The sequence below is a fragment of the Ptychodera flava genome, chromosome 21 (assembly GCF_041260155.1).
Source record: "Ptychodera flava strain L36383 chromosome 21, AS_Pfla_20210202, whole genome shotgun sequence".
Lineage (NCBI taxonomy): Eukaryota > Metazoa > Hemichordata > Enteropneusta > Ptychoderidae > Ptychodera > Ptychodera flava.
Genome location: NC_091948.1, coordinates 27,330,847 through 27,352,029, shown reverse-complemented (window position 1 = coordinate 27,352,029; position 21,183 = coordinate 27,330,847). Strand labels below are relative to the sequence as shown.

Here is a 21,183-nt window from a genome sequence, read left to right as displayed (position 1 = left end):
CACTGATGGCTTCATTAATTTTGAAATACCATCTGAACTCACCATCAACTAGATTGGAAAAGACAGAGTGACGTTCTATTGAATGATAGAAATAATAAGCTTTGATTGGAATTTCTCTGTGGAAGAAAAATACCTGCGATATGCACAAAGTTTTGTAACGTGTGTGAAGTGAGGTTTCATAAGGGTTGACAACCGAGGCCAAGAGTTTTCCCTATGGTATGCCTAGCCATTTGAATAACCTTGACTAAAACACTTTCATTGGAAGCTGCCAGAGAGAGGCAGTCAAAACACTGCTCACTGTAGTGAGAATTTGGAAAGGGAAACTGCTTTTGAGTTCTCTAATTGCAAGAAAAGGTTGGTTCTTGATAGTTGAGCATGGCATAAAGGACAACAAATTACTTTTACTCAAATATTTTTATTCAGCAGTTTTGCGTCCCTTTTAGCTTTGTAGTAACACGCAGATGTACCAGTTAATATGGCATTGGATGTAATACAGAATGTGGTGTACATGTATGGGTACATGCAGTCTAGTATACATATGTAGTATTACAGTTCTGTATCTACAGAGGACAAACCATATAGTGGACTGATAGCTTGTGTCAAAATGAATAAAAATACTCCTAATGGTTATTTTACTCCGCAGTCATCCTATGATTTTTATTCAACGTGAAAGCATATCAAGAAATTATGCAATGAAATACTGAACAATGTATGCGTGTGTGTGTGTGTGTGTGTGTGTGCGTGTGTGTGAGACTATGTACACACATGTGTATACTGGTATTATCCTGTACCTATCATGTTACACACTTACTACATTCCAACAGAAATGTCTGTGTCATGTTATAAGGCCATATGACCTGAGCATGTGACTGAACAGTAAGGATGACATTAGCTGTTGTTATGCAAATGGCAACTGTCTTACTGCTCCCCTGCTGCAGTACACCACTGTCTGCAGATCCCTATTCAGAAAATCCTAAACCTGTATGAAACATAACTCAGCATGCTTTCACTGTCTATGCACAGTGACTAATGATTTGGCATGTTAAGTGGCTCAACTTCATTTCAGCACAAACACATTTTATTGGCAAAACCATAAACAAGGCAACACTACTACATGTACATGTATGGTTCATTGTCCGTTGTTATGGAATATATGTATGGTTTCAATGTCACAGTCTGTCAGCTCGAGCCTGCACCTGCATTACTTATAATTGGCAATTTGCTTATGGTATCCTTGGTGTCTAGCTGCAGCAGTAATAGCGTTTTTCATGATCTGAATGGTTGGAGTTTATTCCATGAACTAAATATGTTTAATTCCAGGTCAACTCCCTTTCTCTCCTGCTGGGATTTTCAGCAAGCCTATGGCACCTACACAATTGCTGTTCATTGTGTTGTTCTGTGTGTATAAGCACTATAAGTGAATGAGCATGTAGAAGAAGAGACTGAAGAAAAGAAGTTTCTATATTAGCACATATCGGCAGAAAATTTATGTCTTAACCAAAAATATATTGTGCATATGGGTGTTTACAAATCTCACACAAGGTAGTTTGTGGTTCTGTACAGATTCCTATCAAATTACTGGAGATGATCTTTTGATATTACAAAAGGGGTTGGAGATGATTTGAAGAAGTTCCAGTACAGCATGCATGCTACAGGGTACTGTACCCTGAAGGCTGCAAGAACATTGCCCTGAGTATCTTCTACCATGCATGCCATGGAGATATGAACAAACAGCATTGGAAACCCTGGCTAAGCACTATCTACATGTATAACAACATGACACTAGTGAACACTGGTGTCACTTTGGCAGGCCTTACTTCACTGTGTAAAGTTTAAGTGGCCGAGACTTACAGAATCCTGAACAGTTGACCTTATCCTGAGCACAGATTGGTAAGACTTATAGAGGATGCTGAACAAAATGCGATTGGCATTTGGCATTACAGTGTATTGGATTTGTCTTTTCAACTCAGCAAAACCACTCCGAATCAGAAATGTTGAAAAGGACAGAGGTAATGCTCCAGCAAAAACTCATCTCAATCTAGGCTCTTCAACCTGATTGCTTTTTTCATTTTAAATGTCAGCCTATCCACTTCTAGTACTGGGCTGTATTCAACTGCCAAGCAGGGAAAAAAATCCAGGACATGAGAAATCCAGTGCAGCTGCATCTACAGTACTTTTGACATCTGTGGAAGATTTCTAGAATGCAACATCAATCATTCCTTTTACAGTGTGATGCACTTTATGTAGGGTGATGTTTTTTGAATTGGATGCAATGGCTGTGTGGATGTAGGAAGGTAGTTCAGCTTGATTTATCAGATTAATAGAAACTACCAAGCAAAACAGCCTGCACTGATGCTTGGAGTCAATATGGGCTACATTGTTCTCATTTCCATGTGTTTTGGGGTTTGCAATCCAAAGAGTATATTTTCCCTGTGTGCTTTACATGTCTGCTATGGCATCTTTTTTTTGAAAATGTTACTATTTGTGACAAAACTAAATATTACATACATATATTTACGTGACTTACAGTTACACCTTAACTCTAATCTTTTGATGGAGGTCTTTTCACTGCCTCAAATTTCATGTGCTTGGCATTGAAGACTGTTTTCCTTTATTTTGCAAAGAAAAACTACTGGAAATTCCATGTAACTCATTCTAGTGGCTGTTCTCACAAAAAACTACTTCGGCATGAAAAACGTACGATCCTGTATTTTGCAAAAGAAAGAAGGGGGGAGGGGCTGTTTACAGTAGACTACATAGTATAGGAAGATATGATGTTTGAAAGTAGCCATTAAGAGCCCCTCATTACATTTTCTAGTTCAAAAATTCTATCTAAACACAACATTATCACACCTCAATCATCCCTGAGTAAAGCATTCTGAGATATAGTAACCTCATGGTGTATTGTTAAAAAAAACCATCATGTTGCTGCATTGCTATGTTGTGAGCCAATCCTACTTACCGAATTCAAGTGAACACATGAAACAAACAGTTTGAAAATCACTTTCTTTGCTTGCTATGAATCATGCAATCGTACATGTAATCAAACCAGCAGAGGATAAAGTTCTTGTTCATCCACAAGTCGACAAGGTTTTGACTACAACTCTCATTTTTGAATCAAATGTTTATTTCAATATCTCGTTCCATGTTCCTAAATAAAAGCGTAAAGTGTTACAAGGTAGGGAAATGGTAAAACTTTCACAGACTTGATTCATTTTTTTTTACCTTGATTGCACAGCTCGTTGTGCCCTCTCATCAAGGCCGACCCTTTCCTCAAGGTCAAGCCCGTCAGCGACATAACCATGGTCTCTAAAATCTGTATCTTGTCAATAAAGATTACTGAATGCAACCGATCACACTATAATCACTGCAAGTTAGATAGAAACACTTGGGTACAGATCTATCTGCAGAGAAGTCAGTCTTTGATTCAGTTCTCTTCAAGATATGACTGAAATTTCACCAGAGTTCACTCTCCTCATTAATAAGATTTATTTCCACGTTTCCAAGTTAACTGTCGTATCTTAAATGCCCATCTGTGCAACATGACCTAAACCCTGAGAACTAGATCAATCTTGTTAAAGCTTTCTTGTGATAAAGGACCTCTAGGTGCTCAATGCCAAGAAATTTCAGATCAAAAATATGCATTGAAAAGATGCATGTATTCGATGTCAAACAAGTATACACAGCAATGGTGAAGCATAGCATTTAAACATTTGACATGAACGATGTTACATTAATTGAAGCTCCATACATAACATTTCACATTGATAAGCAATTACTTAATTGGTTTGGGACTTGCTACGCTGACTTGCATGATTGAGCAACGAAACCCTTGGAGTATTCAGGGGCATCTTGAGGGCACCTCTGAAATCAAATACCTGATAGACTATGGCGTATTAAACATATACATTTTATCATTGTGTTTATGTTTATTAATTAAATAAACTTGTGTTAATAATCACAATTACCATTTACATGGTAACATAATGTCTGCCTTGGTTACATTTCTGTGATACCCCTGAAAGGCTATGCTAGCTCTTACCTAGCCAGACATCTTTACATGAAAACCAACTACTGTAAACCTTGAAATTTTCAGGAGAGGAAAATTTTTGCCCTTTACATTTTGTTGAAACACAAAACAGTGGCATACCATGTATCAACACTATATCGTTGCAGTGGTACACTGGGATCATAGGTTGTTAACATTTGCGACAATCACAAACTCCATCACAATATCCACGCCAGACATACTGTCACAAATTCCTGAAAATTGCGCCATTAGATTCCTCAATTTTGAAAATGCCCTGAAAAAACATATTTCAACTTTGTGAATGATTTGAAGGACGATGAAAAATAGAAGAATTTGCTTTCAGAAGGGATACACAAATTTTAGCTCATCGTTTCAAGATTTCCACTTTGAAAATAAATGAATTCCCAACTACAGTGAGCTGGCAACAAAATTGACAGCTTCACCAAATTCATTCTCTATCCATAAGGGATCTTTTTTGTTTTTCTTATGTCGTCTGTAACTTGAGTTAAGGTGGGAAAGCACCACTGGCAGTTATAATACATTTGCCGTCTGTATTTGTTTGTAAAGAAACAGACATTCCCACCCCTAGGGTTTAAGTTTAAATCACTGATGCATTCTTCACTGTTCAGATTGGATAAAAGTGTTAGCACCTCAACAATAGAAAACCTGAGCTGGAATGTTGGGTTGGGACGGCACCTCCGAGGCAATTTTAACATTCGCAGACAAAAACATACTTGAAGAAAAGCACATGCCTTCATTACATATCACTTCTTCCTTGCATTCTGCATGCCTAACCCTTTTTTCTCACATAGGGGTACACTTTGTACTGACTGGACTGAACTCAGTATAAAGTACGCTGAATTCTTTATGTACGTGTACACGTCGATCTTTAGCAAGTTCAATTTTTTGTGATCCAATTTCAATTGCCAGTAGAAGGGCCTGTTCTGGGTTTGTATATTACTATTTCACAATGGTTAGCATCAGCTCTCTTTAAAGAATAGATTGGCGTAAATGACATGCTGATATAACATAATTTTTTTGAAGTACTGGAAATTCACTTCATTGTAAGAAAATCAAAAATGCACCAATCATCTCCTTGATAGGCAGAATTTGTGAGCTTTCAAATACAACTTATTATTCTACTAAGTCTGTAACCTATGGAGTTTTATTCTGCAGTAAGTTTTCATATTAACAGATGCTGAGTACAATAATACTGACGCAGAGCCTATAGCATTGAGTGGTATTGGACGTCAGGTGACCTTTGGCCTCATGACTGTTTTGAAAACACTGGGAAAAAAAGACAATTACACATTTTTTTCAAAAAATATACATCTAATTATCACTAGGTCATGCAGTGAGTGACATTTAGTCTAAAACCTTTGAATTTATTAGAATAATCCTGAACTACAACTTCATGTGCACTGCACTGCAGTGCACAGCGCGTCTTGAATTTTCATTCTATGAGTGGACATGCTGAACTCATTCCTAGTCTGCATGCAATCGAGCAATGCAGTGTATGATAAGGCAATCTGTAAACGCTATATTAACTCTTCATGTAAGATCTGATCGAAATAGGTGTATAATACAAAGGTTATTCACAAAGTGCCAGGATTTATGTCCTCGTACATTGTACGCTTTGGTATTTTCCTAATGCTACACATCTCAGACAATAAATTTCATCATTTCTAGATTTCGACTCTCAAAATAAATGAATTCCCAACTACAGTGAACTGATAACAAAATTGACAGCTTCACCAAATTCATTCTCTTTCCAAATGCGATCTTCTTGGGGTGGGAATGTCTGTTTCTTTACAAACAAATATAGATGGCAAATGTATTATAACTGCCAGTGGTGCTTTCCCACCTTAACTCAAGTTAGTTTTCTCAGAGAAATTTGTATATCCCTTTTGAAAGCAAATTTTTCAATTTTTTATCATTCTTTAAATCATTCACAAAGTTGAAATATGTTTTTCCAAGACATTTTCAACATTGAGGAATCTAATGGCGCAATTTTCAGGAATTTGTGACAGAAGTCTGACGTGAATAGTGTGATGTACTTGGACATAAATACACATATTTTGTTATTAATAATAACCTTATATTAATATCCAATATCATGAAAACAAATTTTCTTTCAGTATTCAGAAATTTTCTTCTCACCACTGCAACTCACAGCTTACGTTTCTTAGGCAATGCACATAAATGTTGAAAACATGAATATTTTATCAGGTCATCAAAAATCATTATTTCTTTTTTGACCTTGAGGTTAACACTTTGTAACTGTTATGAATTGCAAGGATTTGTTCAAGTGCCCTGGTGTCTGCTCATTAAATTTAACGTTACACAGAGGATTGAAAATTAATTAACTGGCCAATCTTAGCACTGATCGTCATATCAGACTGTCTGCTCTGACTGTGGGCTTGTAGTCACGGACATGCTGACAAGATCAGCACAATTACTTGTTATTTCTGCCATGACAAACTGACAGCCACCTTGCCTGCATCAATCTGCTCCATGTAAAATGTAAGTTTTATAAACAAACAGCCAACTGAGCTTGTCAACCCTGCCGAACTCAACACAATACAGAAATGCTGGCCATGTGCTGCTCCAATTGCTACAAAAAATGCTTAAAACTACTGTCAGTGTTTCCAGACTGGAGATGTGAGTCACCAGAATGAAAAACAACCATACAAGTATATGCACATGTAACTGCAGGCTACTGGACATCAGCTCTTCAATCTCTAATGAGAGTGTTTGTGGAAGCTCAAATGACGTGGAATTACGTACATGGTGAAATAGAATACCTGTGTACACCTTCAAAATCCTATTACCAATCAAATACAGAGATACTGTACCTTGTCAACTGATTCTGTTTAAGCATAAACATGAAAACTACACATTGCACTCATTACAGCAACAATGTGATCAGTGCAATAGACAGCCTGTGCATTTTGCCCACCAATTGTGTTCTTCCAAAGTTGGATCGCAATAAAGATAAATATATATTTTAAAATTGCTTTGTAATTTTTAATGTGAGATATCATACATACATGTAAGTATTATTTTTCTGAAAGACACAATGTATATCACTGATATTTCAGTAGACAAAAAAATAAAATCCCTGCAGCATACTGGTAGAATACATGTAATCTAATTCACAATGTGAGACTATTTCTTTTGTGAAATACATCTACCGGTACCATCATCTACAAAATGAGCTTGTTTTCTACCACATCTTGACCATCTATTTTCACTCTAAACTCTAGTCGTATAAAACGATGGAATATTGAGAAAATTTAGTTTTGTGGTTTATCAAAAAGGTGAAATGTGCAAAAGCACAGACAGATACCTGTCTCACTATACAAAGGTTAGCTTGTAACTTTTGACCCGAGTCATACTCATTAAATACCTTCAATTGTGATTCCTTCTCACCTTCACTCTACAGATAAATTGACCAACAAAATGGAATTTTGAATATTGCATGGAGAATACTACTATGTCGCAATCCTGTCTGGTTTTCTGAAACATTGTCTGTTGCCGTCAGGCAGCAGACAGTATGTAACCTTGGTTGATACTTGTCAAGCCAGAGAAAAAGGCGACAAATATCACATAAATTGTCAATTTTTTCACTTTTGTACAACACAACTAAAGCAACAGAGAAACAGCTTGCCTGGCATATGATGTGAAAGCGAACTGTTGGCACTAAATAATTTCAAACTTGTAGTTCCGATACTAGGGGGACTATGTAGGCTTACTTACCTGAAAACTTCAGCCGGAACGGAAAAACCCCCGGCATGATACATTGACGACGTTTTCGTACAGATGGTTTACAAAACATTACTCGAAACAATAATCAATAAAACACCTTCAGAGAGCTCAAAATAATCTCAGCTTCACACCATATGTTGCACATGTATGTATTATCATGATATCATTAGTCACTTCCTATTCTCAATATCACCATACGTACATACTGTGAATGTGCTAACACTGTCACCTGTGATGAGCGATTTACTGAACGGTTTATCATGTAAATATGTTCACCTTGCTTGACCAAAAACAGAAAACCAGGGCCATGAGATGTACACAACAAACACGCCAAGGACAGCACTGAATAGAGTTTCCTACGCTGACCATGTAAAATAACACAGTGCGATACCTGCAGATTACCTTGCACACCTTATCTACAATGACATTCTGGCTGAAACTTGACCAGTAAATCTGCGTGTAGGCTTCCTATGTGGGGAAAATCAGTATATCCAATGTGTTACTGGGTAAAAATGGAGTACTGGTACTGCCTTGAAAAGTTCTCAGCATGACCTGAAAGATGTATTCACTTGCAGGGAGAATATGCTGGTTTAATGTTCAAAAGTACTTTCCTTGTTACTGACTCAGATTCAGAACTAATGACTCATCTTGTTTGGAGATAGTGTCACTATTCACAGGCACTATGGCTGGTATAGTGCTACATGTGGCTGAATTTCTCCAGCAAGTTATTAAAATGACAAACTACATGCTGATTTATAGCGCTAATGACTGAAAAAAACTTGATAACTATCACATATCAGTTAAAAAAACATCAGAAGAATAAAACAAATGTCTAACCTCTGAATTAGCCCTGACTATTCAACTCCATTTTTTCTTTCTTTTATCACTGAAGTGCATGTCATATTATAGATTTCTCAGGTGCTGATATATTCTGTCCTGAGGTACATGTTTCAACAGAAAATGTGGACACACCTCAGTTCTGAAAGGGATCTGATACAAGTGACAGACAATGGAAGAATTGCAATGGAAGTTGCTGTATTTGGGTACAGCAATTTATGATAATCTTGATTTGTGTAAACGGTATGTAGGTTTGAGGCAATTACTGCTAGCTATCAAATCAGAACAAAATGTTCAGTTTACACAGTACAGCCTTGTGAAATGCATCATTTTGTGTAATTTGTTAGCTAACAGTTACAGAACTATATGTGTACATTGTGGTTCATAAGAATGGTAAATTTAGCTCTTACTGAACATCAGCGAAGTAATTTATGATTTCCATCTAATAAAAACATGATTTACGTTTTCAACAACCAAATATACCCATGACGATATCCTGTTCCAGCCTATTTAACAGATTGTCACGATATTTTTCTCTGGTTTTAGCTTATTTTTTGCACTACATTGGCAACATTTGAAAAATCTCTCAGAATTTCCAAGCTTTTTATTAATCGAAATTGCTTTATAACCCGAGCAATTTGCTTTTAATAACGTTGTCCGGCATGCATTCAGGCAACTTGTCACTGAAAGGGTTCATGAAACTGGGTCAGAGCAAGCTGTCTACACGCAATGCAGATTTTACAAAAAAAAATAATACACGTAGCCAAAAGATATTACAGTAAAACAGAAAACAAAGTTAACTAACTTTATATTCTGTTTTACTGTCCTATTTCTGAGATTTTCGAGCTGCGCATCATACCTACATGTATCTGTACCATCATTAAATCATCTGTGTAAAATCTAGACAAGCAGAACCAGTCAGTGGGGTTTCGTACCAAAAATTAACACGACTGGTATGTCAGCAGTTTGCAATTCATGTCTACGGTGAGTATATTCAGCTAAATTTTTGGTTGTCTTGATAAAGACTGTTGTCTTATCAAAGACAACTAAGTGTTTCGACATGTACCATACTGGGTTGATTGTTTTCTATGGGGTCACTGATGTTAAAAGGTGACACCGATCAGCACTGATGAACCCCTTGGGAGTAAGTGTCATAGTGCTGTACTTATAGTGCTAGTCTACCATGGTCATGTGCAATCCCTTCCACATTACTGATACACATCGTCTTCTTTCTGATTCATCGGTGGATCAATTCAGAAAAGCTTTCGATAAAGATCTGGCTATAGAGGTCAATATTTTGTGGTAACCTGCTGGACACAAAGATCCATGAGGGCAGGTGGCACCTTCGTGCATATCATTCGACAGATGTACGAGTTGATAAGATTCAGGAAATTTTGTCACGTTTGTCAATTTTGTTAGTAATATTATCCAACTCATCAATTCATTATTCACCATGTTTGATTCATTTACTCAGATTGAAGGCAACTGTTCATGTCCCTGTTTTGGTATGTCACCATTACTTAATTTGTCACTCTGATGTCATTTGTTACACTCACAGTATTCTTTTATCAACTTAGGTGTACTTGTTTTTCAACTAATGCAAGTTGACCAGAAAGGAAAACACACATGAGCCGACTGTTTACAAATGTATTTGATGAAATATATATCTCCTTTCAGAGTTACACTGGCAAACATGAAAGAAGTGGCTCTGTTTTCAAGAAAGACTGAAAAAATATCCAGATGGCGCAGAAACAACACCACAGAGAGCGCCTTTCACTTTCAAGGGCTGATATTATTGTTTGTTTCTTTGGCTTGTGTTACCTTTCATGGCTGGAAAGCGGTCAGTTCCGCACCGCCCACAAATCGCAATCAATGATCTTCATGAGTCAATCAGATGTATGTGAAAACGTGTTCAGAAACTCGATAGCCGAAAACACATCACTCAAGTCAAAACAATTTTTGTCGACGGCAACCCCATTTCTCATTGACGGTTGTCTGATTATATGTTTTGTGATTATATTGTGCTGTCTTCAGACACTACATCTGAGCCCTTGTGCCATTTATACGTGCACCGCTGTTATATAATTTCATGGCGTGTTGGTCCAATCATGTTTGCGAAGGGTCGCTCGTCAGAACATTATACACACCCATAATTCCATGATTTGGTAACTCTACGCTGAAGTCTTTTGCAAACGGCTGCACGGAAATTTCAATGCATCGGTTAAATGGAAAGCGGTCTACCTTTTATAAGGATAAGTGAATATCGAAGCGAAGAAAATATTAGAATCTGCATGCAGTGAAGTAGATACAATTACAGGACCGCCAAGATGGGGCCCATCAAATTCTTATCCCTTGTTGTTGTACACTGATTGAATGGTTGCGGACGTGTACTATTAGGTTTCATATAATTATCAGATATCCATAAAACAAGAAGTTATTACCCTCGGTATAAATGCGTCGACATGCAAAAGGTCGCCACCATGAACATGAAAAAAACTGAACTGAGAGGATCTCTTTCCAAAGAGCAGAATGAAAATGTATTTGATTTCGACACATACCTTTGTTTTCCATGGCGAATATCCTACACACTTTTCGCGATGTCCGTGTCAACAATTTATGTGGAGTTGTAGGTGAAATACACTTATTTCAGCGTGGAGAAGTTTCCTCACGCAACTTTCCACTTTCCGGCTGTGTTTTGCAGCGTTGACGATGTCTACCTTTCGAAACAACCTGTTTGTTCCAAATTAACTCATCGACATGTCAGATTTTAAAACATTCCGTTGTTGATTATATTGGCGAACAGCAACACGCTTCTTTTTGATAGATGACACCAGTTCTTCTCATGGAAGAAAGAAATATTATTCAGGTACTCTTACTTGTAAAGTGGAGGCTATTTACGGTGAACATTTAAATTATTTACTACGCTGGTCGTCTTTAAGCTTTTTGATGGTACCCCTCATATAGCAGTCAGCTTGCAATGTACGTTTCTCCCATTGCACTTCACACGGACATGGCACACGTCCGACGCGATTTTGTCAAAAATTCAGCTATATCCAAAATACTAAAACGAGATCACACTAAAGTTAGCTTTACCACACCATCTTGCGAGTGTTGGAATATTCCACAATCACTCAAAGTACTCCTGAACGGCAGTTGTTCGTACGGATACACGTTCTAATACAAGACGTTTACATCCGCCATTAGATTTAGTGTCGTGACGTCACTGGAATTTGTAACGATCATGATTTGCATGTGTACATACATAATCGACACTCTTGACGAACGCCACCAACGTCACGGGGTTAAATCCATACAAGTTGGTTCGATGCTTTTGTGGCCTCATTGCTTTTCTCATTGATGTCTCATCGAATTTTTCAAGTGCATGCGTCAAAGTGAAAAATATACGTAAGTGACAATCGAAATGTGTTGCAGGAAATTGTTTTAACAACTTCCTGGACAAATACTGACATATGAACTGAACTATGAAAACTAGAATATTTTGATGTCATTACCAGACTGCAGGTTAAGATTTATATTTTCATCACCAGAACTCAGGATTATTCATAGTAAAGGTTCAGCAAAGTTTGTCTGAAACATCCCTGTAGTTTTGTTATGATACCTCAATGGGGCAACATAATATTACCAAGTAGGGTATCAAATACAGAGAAGTTCTAGGTGAAACTGAGCTGCAGCACTTCTTGCTGGATGCAAAATGATACAAGCTTTAAGGCTGGGCTAAATAATTTTGATGCAAATTCATACAACTGAATCATTACTCCTCTGTTGTTTTGATACGCACATTCGAAATAAAGTATGAGCCAATAGATACATATTAGATATATTATTTTTTACATAATACTAGTGCTGCCAATTTGCTTTCAGTAGGATTTTATCGTCAACAATAAGATGTAATATAAAATGCATTGTGTTTCAAAATGCTAACACGAGGATATGTATTTCAATATGATGATGGCAAATAAATATGAGAAAATATAAACTTTTGAAAGAAAATATAAAAAGTTACAGCTATTTAATCATCAACTTTCAATCTTTCCTGCAAAAACAGTAGGTATGAGAGGAAATAGGACACTCAATTCAAGTATTTCAGATGTAACATATTACAAGAAATACATCATAACAACCCACATTATTTTTGAATTAAAAATCATGAAATGAAACCTTGATAGAAGACATGTTCATCGTCATGAAAGATACCATGTAAACATAAGTAAATAAACAAAGTGAATAAACTATGAATGTGTATTGATGTGTGATGCGCAACATTTAATATTTCTAATATTAGGACGTAAATCCAAAATAAAATTAAGAAAGCTCTCAAGGTGAAGCAGTGACCCTAAACTTTAACTATGCTTGAAAATTCAGCAATAAAGCCACAACTTGTTCTTCACTTATAATTAAAACTACAACCTACCGGTACTCCTGTCTTTCACCAGTGTTCCATGACAAAGCTTGAGCGATCATGTGTACGCGCGCCCTCAACAGCTCAAAACAATAAATCAAAGTTCATAAACTTTGACCTCTATGTCAATGATACAAATTTCGCGCGAACGCGAATGTGTTATTTTCCCGCGAAATTCGTATAGTGATCATCACTGGTCCGACCCTCCAAAAGCTGAATTTCGCCGTTGCGACCGCAAATCATGGGAAACGAAACATCGACTCAAAATATCAAGTATGGACAGCGTCTCAACAATGATGTGACTATCAACTGGTCGAAAGGAGACGAGACGAGCCTATTTCAAGCTAGGGACGGTCACACAGCTTGCGGCGTGGACAAAAAGCTATTCGTGTTTGGCGGGGTAGTTTCGACGGATGGCAGTGAAATAGTAGAATCGAACGATCTTTTAGTATTCGATTTAGGTGAGAGTTGCTTTTCCCGACCTATCTGTTTGCTATCATTGTCTAGAAGATTACATTATTATTATTTGTTTGATCATAATTGTATGGATGAGTGAAAGATCCATGAAACGGGAAAAGTGGCTATTCTCTTCCTTAACTCCATGCATTGAGTTACAATGGACTGTGGACAAGGTGCGGGACAGTGCATACTACAGTTTTGCGTATAATATTGTCATTTGCTGTCGGAAATTTGTTGTTACATATCGTTTGATTGTCGTTCTACATGTAAGAGTCTGTAGTAGGCGAGTGCATGTGTATTTTATTTGTTGAGGAGACTTATAATAATTGTTCTTCGGTCTTCACATGGAAGTAAACTTTGAAGTTTACTTCCAAACTCTGAAGTTAACTTCCATGGCTCCATGGTCTTCTTAAGGACTTAACATGCTGAAGGAGATACAGCTCCAGAATCGTATGGTCTTCCTTGAAATGAATCACACACTAACCCTAAACCCTTCAAAAAGTTTATTTGATGTGTTTCTTTCAAGGAAAGTCCGTGATTAAAGTGTTTTCCTGGGGTGGGGGATCTAAAGGAACTCTTGCCATTTATCCTGTATGTACAAAACAGGTTTTATGTCGTTCCTCCTCATCACAACAGATTCAATGACATGGAGTAAAGCTGAAGTCAAAGGTCAGACCCCAAGCCCAAGATCTGGCGCCACTATGGTTTCCATTGGAAACAAGATATACTTATTTGGTGGACTCAGCAGAGACAGTGGCTGGTTTGATGACCTGCATGCCTATGACCTTGGTAAGTGGCACAATGGTATGATGGTCAGGGTGAAGTGTAACCCCATTAAAACTGGCATGTGCCGATTAAGTATTCAACTGTGAAGAGAATGCGTATGCAATCATATCGCTTTGTTGCAAGTGGCCGACTTCTCCCACTGGCCGAGTTGGTCGGCGGCGCTGGCCAAGTTCGCAACTGGACGACTTCTCTGGTTACCGTAACCCCTACATGACATCCCAAGTTGATGGACATTTGGACAACTGCCGGGTACTTCATCGTAGGTCATACATGTACCTTACTCTGCAGTAGGTTGCAACATGAAAGAGGGTATGATACCATCTATTCTCAATGTTTAAAACAAACCCTGTTCAAGTTCATTTCTATTCATTTCAGCTTCATGTCTTCCTGGTCTGAATATTTTAAACAGAGAATTGAATCAAAGCCAATGTTGATGCTGTTACATTTAGTTTGCTCCCAACACCAGTAAGAATAATTAAATCGTTCCTTAGAATCGCAGCTTCTACTGTTGCCAATTTGAAATTTTTTTTTTTGAAACTGTGGCAAATATATATTTCACTTCGGCATTGCAGTGATGGGTATTTTATTACTTTCAGTGATGACACCCTTTAGTCTCTTAAGCTTTTGTAGATGCAGGACTTAGAATGAGAATTTTGTGTTTAAGGCAGGAGAGAGACTATCTATAAGTTTAATATGGACAGTTTCTAGTTACACGTGTTCTTTGTGTCAAACTGACAGTTCATGAAGACTTGAACAATGTTTTCGTTTGAAAGAATAATGCAACATACATATATGAAGCATGATCCCAGATTAAAACTTTACACCTTTCACCTCAGAACGTTGGTTTCTCTACTGTCTATGGTTTAGCTGTATTATTTCCCTTGGGAAAAGAGGGGTCCCAGGAGAGAGATCTGGTTGAGGTGTAATAATCAAGAATTGATTTCTCATCAATCATCTTGATCAACAGATGTGTATAGCCACCCAACGAATAATTGCTATCAAAAAAGTAAAAGAATGAATGTACTTTTGTGATTTCCATAGCAACATCAACCTGGTCAGAAATTGATACAGCCACAGGACCAGCACCAAGCCCCCGTGACAAAGTGGCATCAGTTGCCATTGGAACAAAGATTTACATCTTTGGAGGCTTTGGTCCGCATAAAGGAGAGGAAGATGTATTAGGATCCCAAGATGATGAAGAATACGATGAGGATGATGATGATGACATGGTGGAAGATCAGGGACCTCAGGCAGCAGCTGACTTTGGATGGTTTGATGATCTGTACATCTATGATACAGGTATAGAAGAAATCACATATTTTATATTTACACTAACATGCCTAAGTCAGTGGCCATCTTGTTATGTGATAATCAATCTTGATGAAGGCCATAATTTCATCTTCTTCTTGTTTCTTATCTCTTTTTTGTTTCGCAAAAAGAGATTCACTGGCACCTGGTGTAAGTGAACCTCTTTTTGTGAAACGAAAAGAGAGTGGCCTACATGTACTTAAGATTTGTCCGTTGCCAGCAGGTGAAGTTGTTTGTAATCAGTACAGCATTGCATGTCCCATATAATATATTTAATAGACTTGACCATGAGAAGACCCATTAGTCCTCTTCCTGTGGGCCTATCACTTCAACATCTGCAGAGTAGGGGAAGAGGGTTATTGAGCCAAGATCTATGCATATTTTCACCTACTTAGCGTGGTAGGTTTTGTTCTAGGACATTTAGTCAGTAAAATATCTAGTTAATGGACATGTAAACACAGTGATTTTTACTGACTTTACTGGGATGGTGACAGTGTGTCACAGCAGAGTGTATTACAGTGATCTTGGTACTGCAATTTTTGAACTGATTTTAAATGAGTTGATCTGAGAAGGTTTAATACTAGTATGTACTGCAGACTTTTCAAATTTAATTGTTTACTGTGAAAGTTCTGCCGGTATTTTTTGAAGGTATCTGATATTTACATTATCCTGTCATTAGTTTTTAACATCATAGATTTCAGTATTAAATGCTATGATTATACATAATTCTCTGACAAATATTTTGTTATTATTGTTGTCCATAGAAAACAACAGGTGGGAAAATCCACAACCAATCAAGATTTATTCACCGACTCCCAGGGCTGCCCACGGCATGTGTGCAGTGGGTCAAAATATTGTCATTTTTGGTGGAAGGGATGCACAGTCCAGGAGAAATGATCTCTATGTTTTAGATACAGGTAAATCTGTTGAGAATTTCAAGGAACATAATTCAGTGTTGCGGCCAGGAATTTTAGATCAGGGGACATTGTGTCCCACTACCATTTATTTTTGGGGACATTTTGTACATTTTGGGGACAACAAGCAGTTGTCAATCAAATTTTGCATTATTTTGTAACACATTAGTTTCACTGAACAAAACTCGAAGCTACCGGGACCGCATCGCTATGCTTGAATTTCAGGCAATTGAAGCAGTATACCATATCTGCCGCAAATCAGAGCTCAGACGGACTACAGTCAAGCAAATTATGATATCAAGTGCAGCGTTTTAATTACTTTTAATCATATAGCTAGCTCCGAAAGTATGTAAGTGTAAACCTCAAAATAATTAGGCAAACCAAAGATCATCGTCAGTAACAGATATTACTTGTATACTAAACCCATCACAGTCGACTCACGAGTGCGCCCGAGGTGACCCACATGCAAGAGTGCAGGACAACGGGTTCCTTTTGGGGGACATTGTCGCAAGGGCGCGTCCTGGCAGCAACACTGATAATTTTGTAAAGTTTGTGCATGATAGTGTAATGATGTCTGTTTTGCATAGTCGATGACCAGTATTGGTGAGTATTGAATCAGTTTAGGGGTTTTCTTACCCTAACTGCCAAATTTACAGTTTCTGCTGCTGACAGAGAGTGCTGCAGCCTTGTTACAAACAGTCTATCCACAGTGAGGCCGGACAAACAGTAAGAGCAGTAAAACCAGATGTACATGCAATTTTGCAGCTGAGGGGGTTCATTTTAGGGAGAGTTTAGGGTTTACTTTGTTATGTGGAGTAATAGGTGAAATACACATTGCGGCATGGAAAAGTTTTCTCACACAACTTTCTAATCACACTATCATTGTTTCCAATCATAGAAATGATGAAGTGGATCCAAGCAACTGGTGTAACAGGCAGACAGCCTGAACCACGGTCATTTCACACAGTGACGGGAGTCGGCAAACGAGTTGTTGTCATTGGGGGCAGAGGTCAAGACAACAAACACTTCAATGATTTGCACATCTTTGACACTGGTAAGTTTTGTCACTTACTACTGAGCCTATCAACACCTTCACCTACATTTAGAAAAATATCGTCATTTTTGAATGGAAAGAATGGATATCATGTAGAATCAGTGTTTCAGGACACCGGAAAGAGAAAAGAGTGAACCTTGTTCAGATGAGAATAATTTTGACAAAATACTTCTAAGTTCTGAGATATAGATCCAGAGCAAACATAAGAAATTTCTCAGATAAATCGACATCTACAGATATCAATAGAACAAAATTAGAGGTGTAATTCCTATTCCCTGGAAAAAAAAAATTATTGTCCCGTAAAATTTGAACATCTTATTGTCCCATGCATTTTGAAAGTTTAACCACTTTGTTTTTTTGTAAATTTTTCCCAGAAACAAAAAAATGGCTCCAGCCAACCCAGAAAGGTTGCCAGCCTCCTGCCCGTGGGGTTCATACAGCAACGGTAGTCGGGGAGCATCTTGTTGTGTTCGGTGGCTCCTCCGACTTCGATCCTGCCACCATGCAGTGTCAAAACTATTACAGAGACGTGTATGTTTGTAAGACAGGTAAGTGATCAGGTGATTTATTTAGTACTCATATTGGTTACCATACTTATTCGATTATAAGACCCCCCTGATAATTACAACCATTTCATGTTGCTGACCCCGGATCTTATAATAGGAGGAATACGGTATTGCTCAGAGTGCGCATCGGAAGCCTCTGGCGGTGCTGACAGCAATTATTTTATTGTGAAGTGCTACCATCTGTCAACTTCTAGAACTTTTTGATATTCTGACGCATCATTTTCAGTTAGTGGTCAACTTTGCAGAAATGATGTTTTGTTGGTAGGGATGAATACTTTTGCCAAAATTATGTCTTGCTGAATGTCAGATTTAAGTTTCTTCTGGAAACTCATTCAACTCTGTGAATCCAATGTTTTCAACTATGTATAATCAAATCTTATTCTAAAGTCTGAAGCGGAGATCTTGTCTTAAATCTGCAGTACTCACTGATATTGCTCTGTCATTATCAATGTCTGTGTTCTGGAAATAAAATGCATTTCAATCTTTATAAGCTTCAGTGCTCTTTCAACCTTCTCAATATGATGTTTCAAACACGTTTACAAGTAATTAACAATGGAATGTGGACATGAGCACATTCACAAACACACTTGAAGTTGACTGGAAATATTTTTGATACTGTAAAAGGGACATGTACAGTATTGTATCAGTTCTTATGGTTTGCTCTTTGGTATTTGTATTGTTTACTAGGTGATATTTTGAGTGGACAGTCTCTTCCTACACCCCCTGAAGAAAACCAAGAAAATGTTTCTACATCAGTCAATATTTCAGCAGCTGAGGAGGGGGCAATGAAACAAAATGAAACAGCAGAAGTGGCAGGGACATCTGCAGTGGTGAATGGCAATCAGTGAAACTGAACTGTGAGGGCAGTCTTTACTGGTCTGACAATTTGTCAGCTTTGAATTCGTCAGTGAAGTCAAGTACTTCTGCTGTGACAGGAGTAAACTTTACAAATTTCAGCTTCAATGGGGACATTCATTTGTTGAATTTTTGGATGGACAATTTGCACATGGATTATTTTGTACACTATTTCATATCATATACTTTTATAGAAGTTCTAAAACTTGAAGAAATGTATGTAGCATATATTTTACAAGAAAGAGTGTTTGTATCAAAAGGTCTAACCATGAAATACAATCTGAACTTAAAAAGTATATTGGATCCCTCACACACAATGGAAAATTTTACTTTTCTGTACCAGAGTAAATTTTTTCACAGTGTTTACACAACACTTGTAAATATGATTTATTTTGCATATTTATGGAAAAAAAAATACATTTAGTTCTCTTCCAGTATTTGTTCTTTGGAAATAAGATTTGTCTTTCTATGAGATACAAATTTTAAAAAGACAATGAAAATTCAAAGATATACAAAAAATCCACTTTTGGAAGTTCATATGAGGAAAAATATGGTCCTACATAAAAATTTTCACAGGTACATCAAACAAATTAAAATTCAATCTTCTCCCACTCATATTGAATGAGGAACATAGTATATCATATTTTTTAAAGGAATGTTTAGTACATGATGAAATAAACTGCTACAAAGTATTTTTTCCTGCCTTTTGAACTGTTTCTGTGGGTACATTTATAGAAATGGTACATTTGAAATTAGGTAAAAAATTTACTTAGGTGTACTGCTAAAACCAGTAAAGAGTTCCTGTGCAACAACATAAGATGTCACTGTCTGCTGTCTGACTTAATACATGTATTGACTGTGAACTTTTTTATTCAACCAGAGATTGATCTATGTACAGTCTCTAAATGCAAATACCAGTTTGATAAGCGACTGATGACAAAGTTAACTTTTGTTTCATGCATCTAATTTTTCTTCCTGCCTTCACTTTGTAGTTCTGCCTATTTAAATATTTTTGTCTTTGGCATCACCGGTTGTAAGTTAAGTGTTACTGATAGATATAAGTATTGGTCAGATGTGCAGGCGACAACTTACTTTGCAAACTTACAAACAAAAACAGATGAAGTCTACTGACAAAAGCTTCATTTGGAATCTGAATTTTATCGATCTTTACTGACGGCAATCTTCAATGCTAGGGATACTTCTGATCAAAGTGTGAGTCGAATAATTTTTAACCATATTTTGATGGTCAACTATTCAAATTGAAGATTTTTGTGACCCTGAAAACAAGACTGGCATTTTTGTATGGAGTGAAGAAGTTTTGAAAATGTGTAAATCTGGAAGACGTTCCGTAATACTGATAAGCAGTGATTATTTTGTCAGGCATTACACATTCAGATTTGGTGAGGAAGGGGTCGCAGTCAAATTGTTCACCGTGGTGATATTTGAACAGCATTCTGATTCTGATGCTGGTTTGGTCATAAATTACACTGGTTTTGGACACTTGTGGTTTGTCCAGCAAAGTACACATTATTGAATTTAGATGTAGAATGCATAGGAAAGGCTTACATAAGTTGTTGAGCAAGACTAACTCTGTTTAATAACTTTTCCTGTATAATTCTCAAAAACCTCAAAATTCACTGTAAAGACAATACAAAAAACATGGGACCTGTGAATTCAGTTTTGTATTCTGCATGTAGTTGTAGAGATACTTAACAGACTCTCTGTTTGAATTTATGAAAAGATTTTGTTTAACAAGTATATAAATGATCTGCAAAAATCATTTTAAAATACAAAGCGGAGGAATATTTGTACCAAAACTTTGTTAGCAAGACTGATGAGTAACAAAAATATACTGTAATATAACAAACAGCAAACAGACTGCAAATTGCATTTATCCATAACATTAATAAATCTTGTGAAAATTACTCAACATTTTCTATTTTTGTGATCGACAGTGATCTGCTGTGCTCTGATTTCTTGATCAAGTAAAAGAATTGATGCTGAAGTTTGTTGGTCTAGATATGGTAATACTTTTATATCTGGAAGTCAAGATAAACCAGACTTTACGGATTGCCACACTTCATGGGTGAATGTACAGGAATGTTGACATTTCATCCAAGTTTTCTTTAAACTACAATTTGCATGATAACCCCCCCCTCCATTTTAATTCTTTATTTTGAAAGATA

At 37.1% G+C, this 21,183-nt stretch overlaps 2 protein-coding genes across 6 annotated transcripts in view; one reads left to right on the top strand and one right to left on the bottom strand.

Annotated features, from left to right (window-relative positions):
* LOC139121890 (rho guanine nucleotide exchange factor 18-like) overlaps window positions 1-11,871 on the bottom strand; it is a 143,551-nt gene extending 131,680 nt beyond the window's left edge. For 2 of the 4 annotated variants that reach the window (XM_070687176.1, XM_070687178.1), the window contains exon 1: window positions 11,194-11,853. In XM_070687176.1, coding sequence (XP_070543277.1) covers window positions 11,194-11,206 — 13 coding nt within the window. In that variant the 5' untranslated portion in view covers window positions 11,207-11,853. Of the gene's footprint in view, window positions 1-7,789; window positions 7,926-11,193 lie in introns of those variants that run through there. The other 2 variants (XM_070687168.1, XM_070687162.1) reach the window with 2 other exon arrangements.
* A 1,290-nt stretch (window positions 11,872-13,161) lies between these two features.
* On the top strand, window positions 13,162-20,922 carry LOC139121889 (kelch domain-containing protein 1-like). 2 transcript variants are annotated; one of them, XM_070687158.1, is made up of 7 exons: window positions 13,162-13,516; window positions 14,151-14,303; window positions 15,342-15,599; window positions 16,373-16,525; window positions 17,421-17,576; window positions 17,951-18,124; window positions 18,830-20,922. In XM_070687158.1, the coding sequence occupies exons 1-7, from the start codon at window positions 13,297-13,299 to the stop codon at window positions 18,988-18,990; spliced, it is 1,275 nt and encodes a 424-aa protein (XP_070543259.1). In that variant the 5' UTR covers window positions 13,162-13,296; the 3' UTR covers window positions 18,991-20,922. The 2 variants fall into 2 exon arrangements, with proteins under 2 accessions (XP_070543259.1, XP_070543260.1); XM_070687159.1 differs by having other exon boundaries at window positions 13,217-13,516; window positions 14,151-14,609.
* Window positions 20,923-21,183: the final 261 nt, after the last annotated feature.